Source organism: Oncorhynchus kisutch, linkage group LG15, assembly GCF_002021735.2.
Source record: "Oncorhynchus kisutch isolate 150728-3 linkage group LG15, Okis_V2, whole genome shotgun sequence".
Classification (NCBI taxonomy): Eukaryota; Metazoa; Chordata; class Actinopteri; order Salmoniformes; family Salmonidae; genus Oncorhynchus; species Oncorhynchus kisutch.
Genome location: NC_034188.2, coordinates 87,203,769 through 87,220,169, shown reverse-complemented (window position 1 = coordinate 87,220,169; position 16,401 = coordinate 87,203,769). Strand labels below are relative to the sequence as shown.

The window sequence follows — 16,401 nt, the reverse complement described above, 5'->3', positions numbered from 1 at the left end:
TCACACTAAAACAGAGGGATTACACTAATTGAACTCGGATTCTTACCACTCACTAATCTGATAGATATGGTAGCTAATCTGATAGATATGGTAGCTAATCTGATATATGTGGCAGCTAATCTGATAGATGTGGCAGCTAATCTGATAGATGTGGTAGCTAATCTGACAGATGTGGTAGCTAATCTGATAGATGTGGCAGCTAGTCTGATAGATATGGCAGCTAATCTGATAGATGTGGTAGCTAATCTGATAGATGTGGTAGCTAATCTGATAGATGTGGTAGCTAATCTGATAGATGTGGTAGCTAATCTGATAGATGTGGTAGCTAATCTGATAGATGTGGTAGCTAATCTGATAGATATGGCAGCTAGTCTGATAGATGTGGCAGCTAATCAGACAGATGTGGTAGCTAATCTGATAGATGTGGTAGCTAATCTGACAGATGAGGTAGCTAATCTGATAGATGTGGTAGCTAATCTGATAGATGTGGTAGCTAATCTGAAAGATGTGGTAGCTAATCTGATAGATGTGGTAGCTAATCTGATAGATATGGCAGCTAGTCTGATAGATGTGGCAGCTAATCTGACAGATGTGGTAGCTAATCTGATAGATGTGGTAGCTAATCTGACAGATGTGGTAGCTAATCTGACAGATGTGGTAGCTAATCTGACAGATGTGGTAGCTAATCTGACAGATGTGGTAGCTAATCTGACAGATGTGGTAGCTAATCTGACAGATGTGGTAGCTAATCTGACAGATGTGGTAGCTAATCTGACAGATGTGGTAGCTAATCTGACAGATGTGGTAGCTAATCCGATAGATGTGGTAGCTAATCCGATAGATGTGGTAGCTAATCCGATAGATGTGGTAGCTAATCCGATAGATATGGTAGCTAATCGGATAGATATGGTAGCTAATCGGATAGATATGGTAGCTAATCTGATAGATATGGTAGCTAATGGCAGGAAAGGGAAGCTAACCCGGGTCGCTGGCGTAACTTCCCTACGCATCACGCCGATAAGGTTGACGGACGGGGACTCTTAAACATGGCTCATCGAGCGGGTCACTACAATATGATCCTGTTCCCACAGCATAGTGTAGCCCAATGCTCATCTGCTAGGGGCGTCATCTCTCTCCTGCTAGGTCAGAGTTCAACAAGGAGGATTCCTATTTCATTAACCTTTGCTGTAAGGACGGGTGCCTGACACAGTCACAACAGAACCTGCACGCCAAAAGACTTGGCACATAAAATCCTTAATTACATGAACACCCTAACATTTAATTACAGGTGATTATGCATTACGTGCCTAATTACCTTAATTTAGGCTATCTGTAATTCTGCGTCTATGTAAGAGTGTTTTTCAATAACCATTATAAAATCGGGAACGCACAGTGCCAAGGTTAATGTGCTGATACAACCACACAGGCAGTGCTGCGAAGCGTCAGTAAGTGGCCCTGTGTGTGTGTGTCATAGCTTACTATTGTCTGATCTGAATAGAGCATAGCAAACACACAGCTGAGTTGAGGTCACCATGACACTGGAGGAGATACAGCAGAATGAATGGACCATGGGGGCTATTCCCTCTCTAATGGTTAAACGCATCTGTCCATTTAGGTAAAGCCATGCTGTGTGTGTGGCACCTCACCAGAGCGATCATGTAAAACCTCCCATCAGGACAGAAACACACACACATACCACACAACACACACACACACGACAGGATGTGTTCCTGTTACTTATCCAACCAAGCACATCTGGAAATGTGATCACTTAAATCAAAGTAGAGCTACAGATCTGGACAGCGTCAACACACACACACACACACACACACACACACACACAGATTTCTTTACATACTTATCAGATAAGCTACTACTTCTATACAGATATAGGCGTACAGAAGTTGTCTAATTCGTACTAACTCCGGGTAGGTCTAAAACAGTCTGCCTCCAGATCAACTGTCGGTGTCCGTTGCCGCGCCCAGTGCGCCATGCCTTCATTGGCCTGTACTAGCAGAGCCTAATAATAGCAACACCACAACACCACAACAAACCTTTACAAAAATGATTTATTAACTTTATCAGGGTAATATCAAAAGTCAGTCAATGTTTAAATGGGAAATATAAACAAGTTAAGTTGGGCGTGTTTGGTTTCTCCTTGTCGTGGTCTGAATGTGAGTAGCAGAGCAGGCCCAGCGATCGTTCTATTATAACACAACATTACAGCTGGAATTTCATTTAGCTAACAGAAAGTGTCTCAACAGAATGAAATCGTCAAAAAACAACAACGTTTCAACAGGCTAGGCCTATACTGCAGCTATAAACAAACAAGGAGAATGCCGACCCAACAAATGGGAGGGGGGGGGCAAACAGGCTTATAATAATAATAATAATAATAATAATAATAATAATAATAATTAATGACTAAACAATTGATAAATACGAAATAAATACACGAACGGTAGATAATTGCATCAAACCCGAATAGCGAGATGTAATCAAAAGGTAGCCTAGTGGTTAGAGTGTAGAGGTGGCAGGGTAGCCTAGTGGTTAGAGTGTAGAGGAGGCAGGGTAGCCTAGTGGTTAGAGTGTAGAGGTGGCAGGGTAGCCTAGTGGTTAGAGTGTAGAGGTGGCAGGGTAGCCTAGTGGTTAGAGTGTAGAGGTGGCAGGGTAGCCTATTGGTTAGAGTGTAGAGGATGCAGGGTAGCCTAGTGGTTAGAGTGTAGGTAGTCTAGTGGTTAGAGTGTAGAGGTGGCAGGGTTGCCTAGTGGTTAGAGTGTAGAGGCGGCAGGGTAGCCTAGTGGTTAGAGTGTAGAGGAGGCAGGGTAGCCTAGTGGTTAGAGTGTAGGTAGCCTAGTGGTTAGAGTGTAGAGATGGCAGGGTAGCCTAGTGGTTAGAGTGTAGAGGTGGCAGGGTAGCCTAGTGGTTAGAGTGTAGAGGTGGCAGGGTAGCCTAGTGGTTAGAGTGTAGAGGCGGCAGGGTAGCCTAGTGGTTAGAGTGTAGAGGAGGCATGGTAGCCTAGTGGTTAGAGTGTAGAGGCGGCAGGGTAGCCTAGTGGTTAGAGTGTAGGTAGCCTAGTGGTTAGAGTGTAGATGTGGCAGGGTAGCCTAGTGGTTAGAGTGTAGAGGTGGCAGGGTAGCCTAGTGGTTAGAGTGTAGAGGTGGCAGGGTAGCCTAGTGGTTAGAGTGTAGAGGTGGCAGGGTAGCCTAGTGGTTAGAGTGTAGAGGTGGCAGGGTAGCCTATTGGTTAGAGTGTAGAGGCGGCAGGGTAGCCTAGTGGTTAGAGTGTAGGTAGCCTAGTGGTTAGAGTGTAGAGGCGGCAGGGTAGCCTAGTGGTTAGAGTGTAGGTAGCCTAGTGGTTAGAGTGTAGAGGTGGCAGGGTAGCCTAGTGGTTAGAGTGTAGAGGTGGCAGGGTAGCCTAGTGGTTAGAGTGTAGAGGTGGCAGGGTAGCCTATTGGTTAGAGTGTAGAGGTGGCAGGGTAGCCTAGTGGTTAGAGTGTAGGTAGCCTAGTGGTTAGAGTGTAGAGGTGGCAGGGTTGCCTAGTGGTTAGAGTGTAGAGGTGGCAGGGTAGCCTAGTGGTTAGAGTGTAGAGGTGGCAGGGTAGCCTATTGGTTAGAGTGTAGGTAGCCTAGTGGTTAGAGTGTAGAGGTGGCAGGGTAGCCTAGTGGTTAGAGTGTAGAGGTGGCAGGATAGCCTAGTGGTTAGAGTGTAGAGGTGGCAGGGTAGCCTAGTGGTTAGAGTGTAGAGGAGGCAGGGTAGCCTAGTGGTTAGAGTGTAGAGGTGGCAGGGTAGCCTAGTGGTTAGAGTGTAGAGGTGGCAGGGTAGCCTAGTGGTTAGAGTGTAGAGGTGGCAGGGTAGCCTAGTGGTTAGAGTGTAGGTAGCCTAGTGGTTAGAGTGTAGAGGCGGCAGGGTAGCCTAGTGGTTAGAGTGTAGAGGTGGCAGGGTAGTCTAGTGGTTAGAGTGTAGAGGCGGCAGGGTAGCCTAGTGGTTAGAGTGTAGGTAGCCTAGTGGTTAGAGTGTAGAGGAGGCAGGGTAGCCTAGTGGTTAGAGTGTAGAGGTGGCAGGGTAGCCTAGTGGTTAGAGTGTAGGTAGCCTAGTGGTTAGAGTGTAGAGGCGGCAGGGTAGCCTAGTGGTTAGAGTGTAGAGGTGGCAGGGTAGTCTAGTGGTTAGAGTGTAGAGGCGGCAGGGTAGCCTAGTGGTTAGAGCGTTGGACTAGTAACCGGAAGGTTGCAAGTTCAAACCCCCGAGCTGACAAGGTACAAATCTGTCGTTCTGCCCCTGAACAGGCAGTTAACCCACTGTTCCTAGGCCGTCATTGAAAATAAGAATTTGTTCTTAACTGACTAGCCTAGTTAAATATAGGTATATAAAAAAAAAGAATGAACCGGAACAAGGAGGTGTGTGTAATCATTTATTTGAATGGTACATCTCTAGTCTATTGATTCACTGGGGAAATAAAGATGTAGCCTAGGTCACAATACAGGTGAATGAATATTCAAGAGGAGTGTGTACCATGCGCATTGGGTTATTGAGCTTGATTTGGTTGATTTCATGAGGCTGTAGATGACAAAACAAATCGGTTTCCCTTCCGTTTGGGACTTATTGTACTGATCAACAGCTTTTACATAGAACAAACAATCTCTCATTTTATAGAAGTTGTCTCTTCAAAACCGATGAGTTCATTCTCACACACACACACACACACACACACACTCTCTCTGAGGCTCGAGCAAAGACGACCATGACTGGGAGAGACGTGTGGCAGGGGAGAAGAAGTTAATTAATTACGTTTTTGGTAAAAATCTACTTTGAAATCAGCAATATTTTGCGTTACGGTTAGCATGTTATCACAAACAAGGTCCTAGGGTAGTGAATAGATTTTTAGCTTCAGCAGTAAGCTAGCAAGGAAAGTTAGTCCACAGCACTGTAAGCTACTGGTATCTTCTTGCATTGTAAAGTGTAGTAATGGACATTGTTTTGCGAACAGTAATTAACACAACAGTAATTAACAGTTTACATTTCTACATGCCATGTTGCATTATTTAAGTGGTGAAGTAGCCCAGACTCCCAGTGAGCGGTGAAGCAGCCCAGACTCCCAGTGAAGCAGCCCTGACTCCCAGTGAGCGGTGAAGCAGCCCAGACTCTCAGTGAAGCAGCCCAGACTTCCAGTGAGCAGTGAAGCAGCCCAGACTCCCAGTGAAGCAGCCCAGACTCCCAGTGAGCGGTGAAGCAGCCCAAACTCCCAGTGAAGCAGCCCAGACTCCCAGTGAGCAGTGAAGCAGCCCAGACTCCCAGTGAGCAGTGAAGCAGCCCAGACTCCCAGTGAGCAGTAACGCAGCCCAGACTTCCAGTGAAGCAGCCCAGACTCCCAGTGAAGCAGGGAAGCAGCCCAGACTCCCAGTGAAGCAGCCCAGACTCCCGGTGAGTGGTGAAGCAGCCCAGACTCCCAGTGAGCAGGGAGCGATGGAGAGAGTTGAGGTGGTAACCAGGGAGCGATGGAGAGAGCCGAGGAGGTGGTAACCAGGGAGCGATGGAGAGAGCTGAGGAGGTGGTAACCAGGGAGCGATGGAGAGAGCTGAGGAGGTGGTAACCAGGGAGAGATGGAGAGAGCTGAGGTGGTGGTAACCAGGGAGAGATGGAGAGAGCTGAGGAGGTGGTAACCAGGGAGCGATGGAGAGAGCTGAGGAGGTGGTAACCAGGGAGCGATGGAGAGAGCTGAGAAGGTGGTAACCAGGGAGCGATGGAGAGAGCTGAGGAGGTGGTAACCAGGGAGCGATGGAGAGAGCTGAGGTGGTGGTAACCAGGGAGCGATGGAGAGAGCTGAGGAGTTGGTAACCAGGGAGCGATGGAGAGAGCTGAGGAGGTGGTAACCAGGGAGCGATGGAGAGAGCTGAGGAGGTGGTAACCAGGGAGCGATGGAGAGAGCTGAGGAGGTGGTAACCAGGGAGCGATGGAGAGAGCTGAGGAGGTGGTAACCAGGGAGCGATGGAGAGAGCTGAGGTGGTGGTAACCAGGGAGCGATGGAGAGAGCTGAGGAGGTGGTAACCAGGGAGCGATGGAGAGAGCTGAGGAGGTGGTAACCAGGGAGCGATGGAGAGAGCTGAGGTGGTGGTAACCAGGGAGCGATGGAGAGAGCTGAGGAGGTGGTAACCAGGGAGCGATGGAGAGAGCTGAGGAGGTGGTAACCAGGGAGCGATGGAGAGAGCTGATGAGGTGGTAACCAGGGAGAGATGGAGAGAGCTGAGGAGGTGGTAACCAGGGAGCGATGGAGAGAGCTGAGGAGGTGGTAACCAGGGAGCGATGGAGAGAGCTGAGGTGGTGGTAACCAGGGAGCGATGGAGAGAGCTGAGGAGGTGGAAACCAGGGAGTGATGGAAAGAGCTGAGGTAGTAACCAGGGAGCGATGGAGAAAGGAATCGATCCGTTTTAGCAACTGATCAATCCAACAACTTCACTAATGCAGAGACATGGAGAGTTCAGGGCAGATGAAATAGGTTGGGGGAAACTAAGAGCCACGTTCAGACTCATCTATACTGTCTACCCTCAGCAGCTGAACTCAGAAAGTGTGTGTGTTCTTTGAAATCCTTCTCCCTGAGCCTCTTAACCTTCACCATCTCCCATAATCCTCCAGCACTCCTCTGACCGTCGGTTGGGCGGCACCCAGACCAAGCATGGAATTAGGAAAATATTCAGTAAAATCCCACATCAAGGTATTTATATTCCTGTCATTGAAGATCAGTCCGACATGCTATTCCCTTACAGAGTGTGTAATTGACTTGTCCTATACGACACAGCAGTGTATAATCATATAGAGAACATAAGGGTGGTACTGGAGGCAAAGAGAGGCGTTTTGGTGAGGAGACATATCTGTGTGACAATACATCATCTTATTCAGTACAAAATCAGGCCAGATTAAATCAGGCACGCAAAGCAAGAGGATTACCCCCCCCCCCCCCCCTGCCGGCAGATAACATGCTGGAGCTCAGGAATACATACAGGTCCTCTCTGCAGCTCCGTTGGTAAAAGCAAGGCTCTTGAAACGCCAGGGTAGTGGGTTCGATTCCAGGGACCACCCGTATGTAAATAATGGAGTCGCTTGGGATAAAAAGCTTCTGCTAAACGGCATATATTAAATACTGAGCGTACAAAAGAAAAACACCTGCTCTTTCCATGAGACTGACCAGGTGAGATCTATGATCCCTTATTGATGTCACTTGTTAAAGGTGAAGGGGAGGAGACGGGTTAAAGAAGGATTTTTAAGCCTAGAGACAATTGAGACATGGATTGTGTCTGTGTACCATTCAGAGGGTGAATGGACAAGACAAAAATATATAAGTGCCTTTGAACAGGGTATGGTAGTAGGTACCAGGCGCACCGGTTGAGAGTCCTCAGACCAGAAATACAGGGATAATTTGGAGACAAAACAGAGTTCTCCCAGGGGCCCCCAGAGCTAGCTGTACCACTAGAGATTCTGGGTTCGAGTCCAGGCTCTGTCCGCAGCCGGCCGCGACCGGGAGACCCATGGGGCGGAGCATAACTGGCGTGGGGAACCACCCATATGAAAACGTCTCCCTATGAGACAGCATCCACGGGGTTACAGCGGGTTCGCTGGAGAGGGAGGAGCCCAGACAGACGACATGTTAAAAAAACATAACGGATGACTCTTTTCTCCCAGCATTCCACAGGGACCCGAGAACCAATCAGCACACTAGAAAATCAGGGGGGAGACAGTGTTTGGCTATTGAACATGTCTATGGAAAAGTATCCATTGAGAGCATGCTAGTCACTGAGTAACAGTGAACCAATTACACAAATACAGTAGCACAACTGTCAGTAGCTCCAGACCCTGGGTGACAGGGGGAGCCCCCAGTGCATCAGGCCAGGAGACAGAACCTCTCTCTGGGGTTGGGTAGAGTCTGGTTCCCCTGGTGTCTCAGAACTGGGTGGTCAGTCCTGAAATAGCCCTGAGGAAGAGCCTCAAGGACACGCCACATTCTTCTCTGACAGAAACATCTGATGACAGCCCAGACACACAGACACACGGCCCAGACACACAGGCCCAGACACACAGGCAGACGGCCCAGACACACAGGCAGACGGCCCAGACACACAGGCACACGGCCCAGACACACGGCCCAGACACACAGGCAGACGGCCCAGACACACGGCCCAGACACACAGGCACACAGCCCAGACACACGGCCCAGACACACAGGCAGACGGCCCAGACACACAGGCAGACGGACACTAGGGCATATAGTCATTCAGAAGCCAACAAACACATCTTTATAAGCGACTCTATCACAGCTCCCCAGTGTCCCTCACTAAGACTAAAGGGCGTACAGACAGTACCCCATCCAGTGGTATATTTGGTGATTTGGAAAGTATAAATAACAATATAATCTCTCAGTATTTACAGTGTATTGCTAAAGCCTGGATTTAGACTGGCTGTTATTGAGCAGCAAAGAGAAAGTCCAACTCTGGGATTTCCTCTGGATGGAGAGGATCACTGGATCACAGGATTATATCAGAGGACTATGAGAGAGCTGTAGTGACTGGAAATTAACCACAGGAGTAAGTGATGGGGTGAAGAAAACGTGGAGGAAAACACAGGTCAGCTGAAACTCACTTGGCTGTGCAGTCCTCGTCATACTTAGTCTTCAGATCAAAGAGCTCTGCCTGAGTTGTTTCAAGAGCTGAAAAAAAGGCAAGAAACAACAGCTATTAGTCAGGCCAACGGTGTGTGTGTGTGTGACAGATAAAGGACAGGTAGTGAATGGACTGGTAGCTACCTGTCTGTAAGGCCTGGGCCTTGTGGTCAGCCTCAACCAGCTTAGAGGACATGGAGTTCTGGCTCTCCTGGAGCGTTCTGGAAACAGAGAGAGGTGGAGGGATGGGGAGAGACAGAGAGATGGAGGGATGGGAGAGACAGAGAGAGATGGAGGGATGGGAGAGACAGAGAGACATGGAGGAATGGGAGAGACAGAGAGAGATGGAGGGATGGGAGAGACAGAGAGAGATGGAGGAATGGGAGAGACAGAGAGACATGGAGGAATGGGAGAGACAGAGAGACATGGAGGAATGGGAGAGACAGAGAGTCATGGAGGGATGGGAGAGACAGAGAGAGATGGAGGGATGGGAGAGACAGAGAGAGATGGAGGGATGGGAGAGACAGAGAGAGATGGAGGGATGGGAGAGACAGCGAGAGATAGCGAGAGATGGAGGGATGGGAGAGACAGAGAGAGATGGAGGGATGGGAGAGACAGAGAGAGATGGAGAGATGGGAGAGACAGAGGGATGGGAGAGAGAGAGAGATGGAGGGATGGGAGAGACAGCGAGAGATGGAGGGATGGGAGAGACAGAGGGATGGGAGAGACAGAGAGATGGAGGGATGGGAGAGACAGAGGGATGGGAGAGACAGAGAGATGGAGGGATGGGAGAGACAGAGGGATGGGAGAGACAGAGAGAGATGGAGGGATGGGAGAGACAGCGAGAGGTGGAGGGATGGGAGAGATAGCGAGAGATGGAGGGATGGGAGAGACAGCGAGAGATGGAGGGATGGGAGAGACAGCGAGAGATGGAGGGATGGGAGAGACAGCGAGAGATGGAGGGATGGGAGAGACAGCGAGAGATGGAGGGATGGGAGAGACAGCGAGAGATGGAGGGATGGGAGAGACAGAGAGACATGGAGGAATGTGAGAGACAGAGAGACATGGAGGGACAGAGAGAGATGGAGAGATGGGAGAGAGAGAGAGATGGAGGGATGGGAGAGACAGAGAAAGATGGAGGGATGGGAGAGACAGAGAGAGATGGAGGGATGGGAGAGACAGAGAGACATGGAGGAATGGGAGAGACAGAGAGACATGGAGGAATGGGAGAGACAGAGAGACATGGAGGAATGGGAGAGACAGAGACATGGAGGAATGGGAGAGACAGAGAGACATGGAGGAATGGGAGAGACAGAGAGACATGGAGGAATGGGAGAGACAGAGAGAGATGGAGGGATGGGAGAGACAGAGAGAGATGGAGGAATGGGAGAGACAGAGAGACATGGAGGAATGGGAGAGACAGAGAGACATGGAGGAATGGGAGAGACAGAGAGTCATGGAGGGATGGGAGAGACAGAGAGAGATGGAGGGATGGGAGAGACAGAGAGAGATGGAGGGATGGGAGAGACAGAGAGAGATGGAGGGATGGGAGAGACAGCGAGAGATAGCGAGAGATGGAGGGATGGGAGAGACAGAGAGAGATGGAGGGATGGGAGAGACAGAGAGAGATGGAGAGATGGGAGAGACAGAGGGATGGGAGAGAGAGAGAGATGGAGGGATGGGAGAGACAGCGAGAGATGGAGGGATGGGAGAGACAGAGGGATGGGAGAGACAGAGAGATGGAGGGATGGGAGAGACAGAGGGATGGGAGAGACAGAGAGATGGAGGGATGGGAGAGACAGAGGGATGGGAGAGACAGAGAGAGATGGAGGGATGGGAGAGACAGCGAGAGGTGGAGGGATGGGAGAGATAGCGAGAGATGGAGGGATGGGAGAGACAGCGAGAGATGGAGGGATGGGAGAGACAGCGAGAGATGGAGGGATGGGAGAGACAGCGAGAGATGGAGGGATGGGAGAGACAGCGAGAGATGGAGGGATGGGAGAGACAGCGAGAGATGGAGGGATGGGAGAGACAGAGAGACATGGAGGAATGTGAGAGACAGAGAGACATGGAGGGACAGAGAGAGATGGAGAGATGGGAGAGAGAGAGAGATGGAGGGATGGGAGAGACAGAGAAAGATGGAGGGATGGGAGAGACAGAGAGAGATGGAGGGATGGGAGAGACAGAGAGACATGGAGGAATGGGAGAGACAGAGAGACATGGAGGAATGGGAGAGACAGAGAGACATGGAGGAATGGGAGAGACAGAGACATGGAGGAATGGGAGAGACAGAGAGACATGGAGGAATGGGAGAGACAGAGAGACATGGAGGAATGGGAGAGACAGAGAGAGATGGAGGGATGGGAGAGACAGAGAGAGATGGAGGAATGGGAGAGACAGAGAGAGATGGAGGAATGGGAGAGACAGAGAGACATGGAGGAATGGGAGAGACAGAGAGACATGGAGGAATGGGATAGACAGAGAGACATGGAGGAATGGGAGATACAGAGAGAGATGGAGGGATGGGAGAGACAGAGAGACATGGAGGAATGGGAGAGACAGAGAGACATGGAGGAATGGGAGAGACAGAGAGACATGGAGGAATGGGAGAGACAGAGAGACATGGAGGAATGGGAGAGACAGAGAGACATGGAGGAATGGGAGAGACAGAGAGACATGGAGGAATGGGAGAGACAGAGAGAGATGGAGGAATGGGAGAGACAGAGAGACATGGAGGAATGGGAGAGACAGAGAGAGATGGAGGGATGGGAGAGACAGAGAGAGATGGAGGAATGGGAGAGACAGAGAGAGATGGAGGGATGGGAGAGACAGAGAGAGATGGAGGAATGGGAGAGACATGGAGGAATGGGAGAGACAGAGAGACATGGAGGAATGGGAGAGACAGAGAGAGATGGAGGAATGGGAGAGACAGAGAGAGATGGAGGAATGGGAGAGACAGAGAGAGATGGAGGAATGGGAGAGACAGAGAGAGATGGAGGAATGGGAGAGACAGAGAGAGATGGAGGAATGGGAGAGACAGAGAGAGATGGAGGAATGGGAGAGACAGAGAGTCATCAACCATGAGTTACTGAACGCCATTTAGAATAAGACATTAGGTCAGAGAGTGAGAGTTACATCAGCCCAGACTCCCTTACAGTTTCATTCTATAATACCAAACATGGCTACTGTCAAAACTCCCGATTTTCTCACCATTTCTCATCCAGTTTTTTCCATAAATCGAACAAACTACAAACCACTTATCATTAGCAAGCTGGATTTGTCAGTAATGTGCTCCCTCTCTCCCTCCTCCTCCCTTATCTATCGATCTTCGTCTTCGTCAGGGTCATGTTTCAGAGGTCCATCCATATACTGCCCCTCTAATACAACACATATTCATAGTAGATACTGTAACTCTCCTCTCCTCTCTATATTCATAGTAGATACTGTAACTCTCCTCTCCTCTCTATATTCCTAGTAGATACTGTAACTCAGCTCTCTATATTCCCAGTAGATACTGTAACTCTCCTCTCCTCTCTATATTCCTAGTAGATACTGTAACTCTCCTCTCTATATTCCCAGTGGATACTGTAACTCTCCTCTCTATATTCCCAGTGGATACTGTAACTCTCCTCTCCTCTCTATATTCCTAGTAGATACTGTAACTCAGCTCTCTATATTCCTAGTAGATACTGTAACTCTCCTCTCTATATTCCCAGTAGATACTGTAACTCTCCTCTCCTCTCTATATTCCCAGTAGATACTGTAACTCTCCTCTCTATATTCCCAGTAGATACTGTAACTCTCCTCTCCTCTCTATATTCCTAGTAGATACTGTAACTCTCCTCTCTATATTCCTAGTAGATACTGTAACTCTCCTCTCTATATTCCTAGTAGATACTGTAACTCTCCTCTCCTCTCTATATTCATAGTAGATACTGTAACTCTCCTCTCCTCTCTATATTCCTAGTAGATACTGTAACTCAGCTCTCTATATTCCCAGTAGATACTGTAACTCTCCTCTCCTCTCTATATTCCTAGTAGATACTGTAACTCTCCTCTCTATATTCCCAGTGGATACTGTAACTCTCCTCTCTATATTCCCAGTAGATACTGTAACTCTCCTCTCCTCTCTATATTCCTAGTAGATACTGTAACTCAGCTCTCTATATTCCTAGTAGATACTGTAACTCTCCTCTCTATATTCCCAGTAGATACTGTAACTCTCCTCTCCTCTCTATATTCCCAGTAGATACTGTAACTCTCCTCTCTATATTCCCAGTAGATACTGTAACTCACCTCTCTATATTCCCAGTAGATACTGTAACTCTCCTCTCCTCTCTATATTCCTAGTAGATACTGTAACTCTCCTCTCTATATTCCTAGTAGATACTGTAACTCTCCTCTCTATATTCCTAGTAGATACTGTAACCCTCCTCTCCTCTCTATATTCCTAGTAGATACTGTAACTCTCCTCTCTATATTCCCAGTAGATACTGTAACTCTCCTCTCTATATTCCCAGTAGATACTGTAACTCTCCTCTCTATATTCCTAGTAGATACTGTAACTCTCCTCTCTATATTCCCAGTAGATACTATAACTCACCTCTCCTCTCTATATTCCTAGTAGATACTGTAACTCTCCTCTCTATATTCCCAGTAGATACTGTAACTCTCCTCTCTATATTCCTAGTAGATACTGTAACTCTCCTCTCTATATTCCCAGTAGATACTGTAACTCTCCTCTCTATATTCCTAGTAGATACTGTAACTCTCCTCTCTATATTCCTAGTAGATACTGTAACTCTCCTCTCCTCTCTATATTCCTAGTAGATACTGTAACTCTCCTCTCTATATTCCTAGTAGATACTGTAACTCTCCTCTCTATATTCCTAGTAGATACTGTAACCCTCCTCTCCTCTCTATATTCCTAGTAGATACTGTAACTCTCCTCTCTATATTCCCAGTAGATACTGTAACTCTCCTCTCTATATTCCCAGTAGATACTGTAACTCTCCTCTCTATATTCCCAGTAGATACTGTAACTCTCCTCTCTATATTCCCAGTAGATACTATAACTCACCTCTCCTCTCTATATTCCTAGTAGATACTGTAACTCTCCTCTCTATATTCCCAGTAGATACTGTAACTCTCCTCTCTATATTCCTAGTAGATACTGTAACCCTCCTCTCTATATTCCTAGTAGATACTGTAACTCTCCTCTCTATATTCCCAGTAGATACTGTAACCCTCCTCTCTATATTCCTAGTAGATACTGTAACTCTCCTCTCTATATTCCTAGTAGATACTGTAACTCTCCTCTCTATATTCCCAGTAGATACTGTAACTCTCCTCTCTATATTCCTAGTAGATACTGTAACTCTCCTCTCTATATTCCTAGTAGATACTGTAACTCTCCTCTCCTCTCTATATTCCTAGTAGATACTGTAACTCTCCTCTCTATATTCCTAGTAGATACTGTAACTCTCCTCTCTATATTCCTAGTAGATACTGTAACTCTCCTCTCTATATTCCCAGTAGATACCGTAACTCTCCTCTCTATATTCCCAGTAGATACTGTAACTCTCCTCTCCTCTCTATATTCCTAGTAGATACTGTAACTCTCCTCTCTATATTCCCAGTAGATACTGTAACTCTCCTCTCTATATTCCCAGTAGATACTGTAACTCTCCTCTCTATATTCCCAGTAGATACTGTAACTCCTCTCTATATTCCCAGTAGATACTGTAACTCTCCTCTCCTCTCTATATTCCTAGTAGATACTGTAACTCTCCTCTCTATATTCCCAGTAGATACTGTAACTCTCCTCTCCTCTCTATATTCCCAGTAGATACTGTAACTCTCCTCTCCTCTCTATATTCCCAGTAGATACTGTAACTCTCCTCTCTATATTCCCAGTAGATACTGTAACTCCTCTCTATATTCCCAGTAGATACTGTAACTCTCCTCTCCTCTCTATATTCCTAGTAGATACTGTAACTCTCCTCTCTATATTCCCAGTAGATACTGTAACTCTCCTCTCCTCTCTATATTCCCAGTAGATACTGTAACTCTCCTCTCCTCTCTATATTCCTAGTAGATACTGTAACTCTCCTCTCTATATTCCTAGTAGATACTGTAACTCTCCTCTCTATATTCCCAGTAGATACTGTAACTCTCCTCTCTATATTCCCAGTAGATACTGTAACTCTCCTCTCCTCTCTATATTCCTAGTAGATACTGTAACTCTCCTCTCCTCTCTATATTCCTAGTAGATACTGTAACCCTCCTCTCTATATTCCTAGTAGATACTGTAACTCTCCTCTCTATATTCCCAGTAGATACTGTAACTCTCCTCTCTATATTCCCAGTAGATACTGTAACTCTCCTCTCCTCTCTATATTCCTAGTAGATACTGTAACCCTCCTCTCTATATTCCTAGTAGATACTGTAACTCTCCTCTCTATATTCCCAGTAGTTACTGTAACCCTCCTCTCTATATTCCTAGTAGATACTGTAACTCTCCTCTCTATATTCCCAGTAGATAATGTAACTCTCCTCTCCTCTCTATATTCCTAGTAGATACTGTAACTCTCCTCTCTATATTCCCAGTAGATACTGTAACTCTCCTCTCCTCTCTATATTCCCAGTAGATACTGTAACTCTCCTCTCTATATTCCCAGTAGATACTGTAACTCTCCTCTCTATATTCCCAGTAGATACTGTAACTCTCCTCTCTATATTCCCAGTAGATACTGTAACTCTCCTCTCTATATTCCCAGTAGATACTGTAACTCCTCTCTATATTCCCAGTAGATACTGTAACTCTCCTCTCTATATTCCCAGTAGATACTGTAACTCTCCTCTCCTCTCTATATTCCTAGTAGATACTGTAACTCTCCTCTCCTCTCTATATTCCCAGTAGATACCGTAACTCTCCTCTCTATATTCCCAGTAGATACTGTAACTCCTCTCTATATTCCCAGTAGATACTGTAACTCTCCTCTCTATATTCCCAGTAGATACTGTAACTCCTCTCTATATTCCCAGTAGATACTGTAACTCTCCTCTCCTCTCTATATTCCCAGTAGATACTGTAACTCTCCTCTCCTCTCTATATTCCCAGTAGATACCGTAACTCTCCTCTCTATATTCCCAGTAGATACTGTAACTCTCCTCTCCTCTCTATATTCCTAGTAGATACTGTAACTCTCCTCTCTATATTCCCAGTAGATACTGTAACTCTCCTCTCTATATTCCCAGTAGATACTGTAACTCCTCTCTATATTCCCAGTAGATACTGTAACTCTCCTCTCCTCTCTATATTCCTAGTAGATACTGTAACTCTCCTCTCTATATTCCCAGTAGATACTGTAACTCTCCTCTCCATATTCCCAGTAGATACTGTAACTCTCCTCTCCTCTCTATATTCCCAGTAGATACTGTAACTCTCCTCTCTATATTCCTAGTAGATACTGTAACTCTCCTATCCTCTCTATATTCCTAGTAGATACTGTAACTCTCCTCTCCTCTCTATATTCCTAGTAGATACTGTAACTCTCCTCTCTATATTCCTAGTAGATACTGTAACTCTCCTCTCTATATTCCCAGTAGATACTGTAACTCTCCTCTCTATATTCCCAGTAGATACTGTAACTCTCCTCTCTATATTCCTAGTAGATACTGTAACTCACCTCTCTATATTCCCAGTAGATACTGTAACTCTCCTCTCTATATTCCCAGTAGATACTGTAACT

The 16,401-nt window shown here is 46.9% G+C and overlaps 1 protein-coding gene across 1 annotated transcript in view; it reads right to left on the bottom strand.

The window, feature by feature from the left end:
- cux1b (cut-like homeobox 1b) overlaps positions 1-16,401 on the bottom strand; it is a 162,230-nt gene that overhangs the window by 75,227 nt on the left and 70,602 nt on the right. The window contains 2 exon segments of the mRNA XM_031791238.1: positions 8,629-8,695; positions 8,792-8,868. Coding sequence (XP_031647098.1) covers positions 8,629-8,695; positions 8,792-8,868 — 144 coding nt within the window.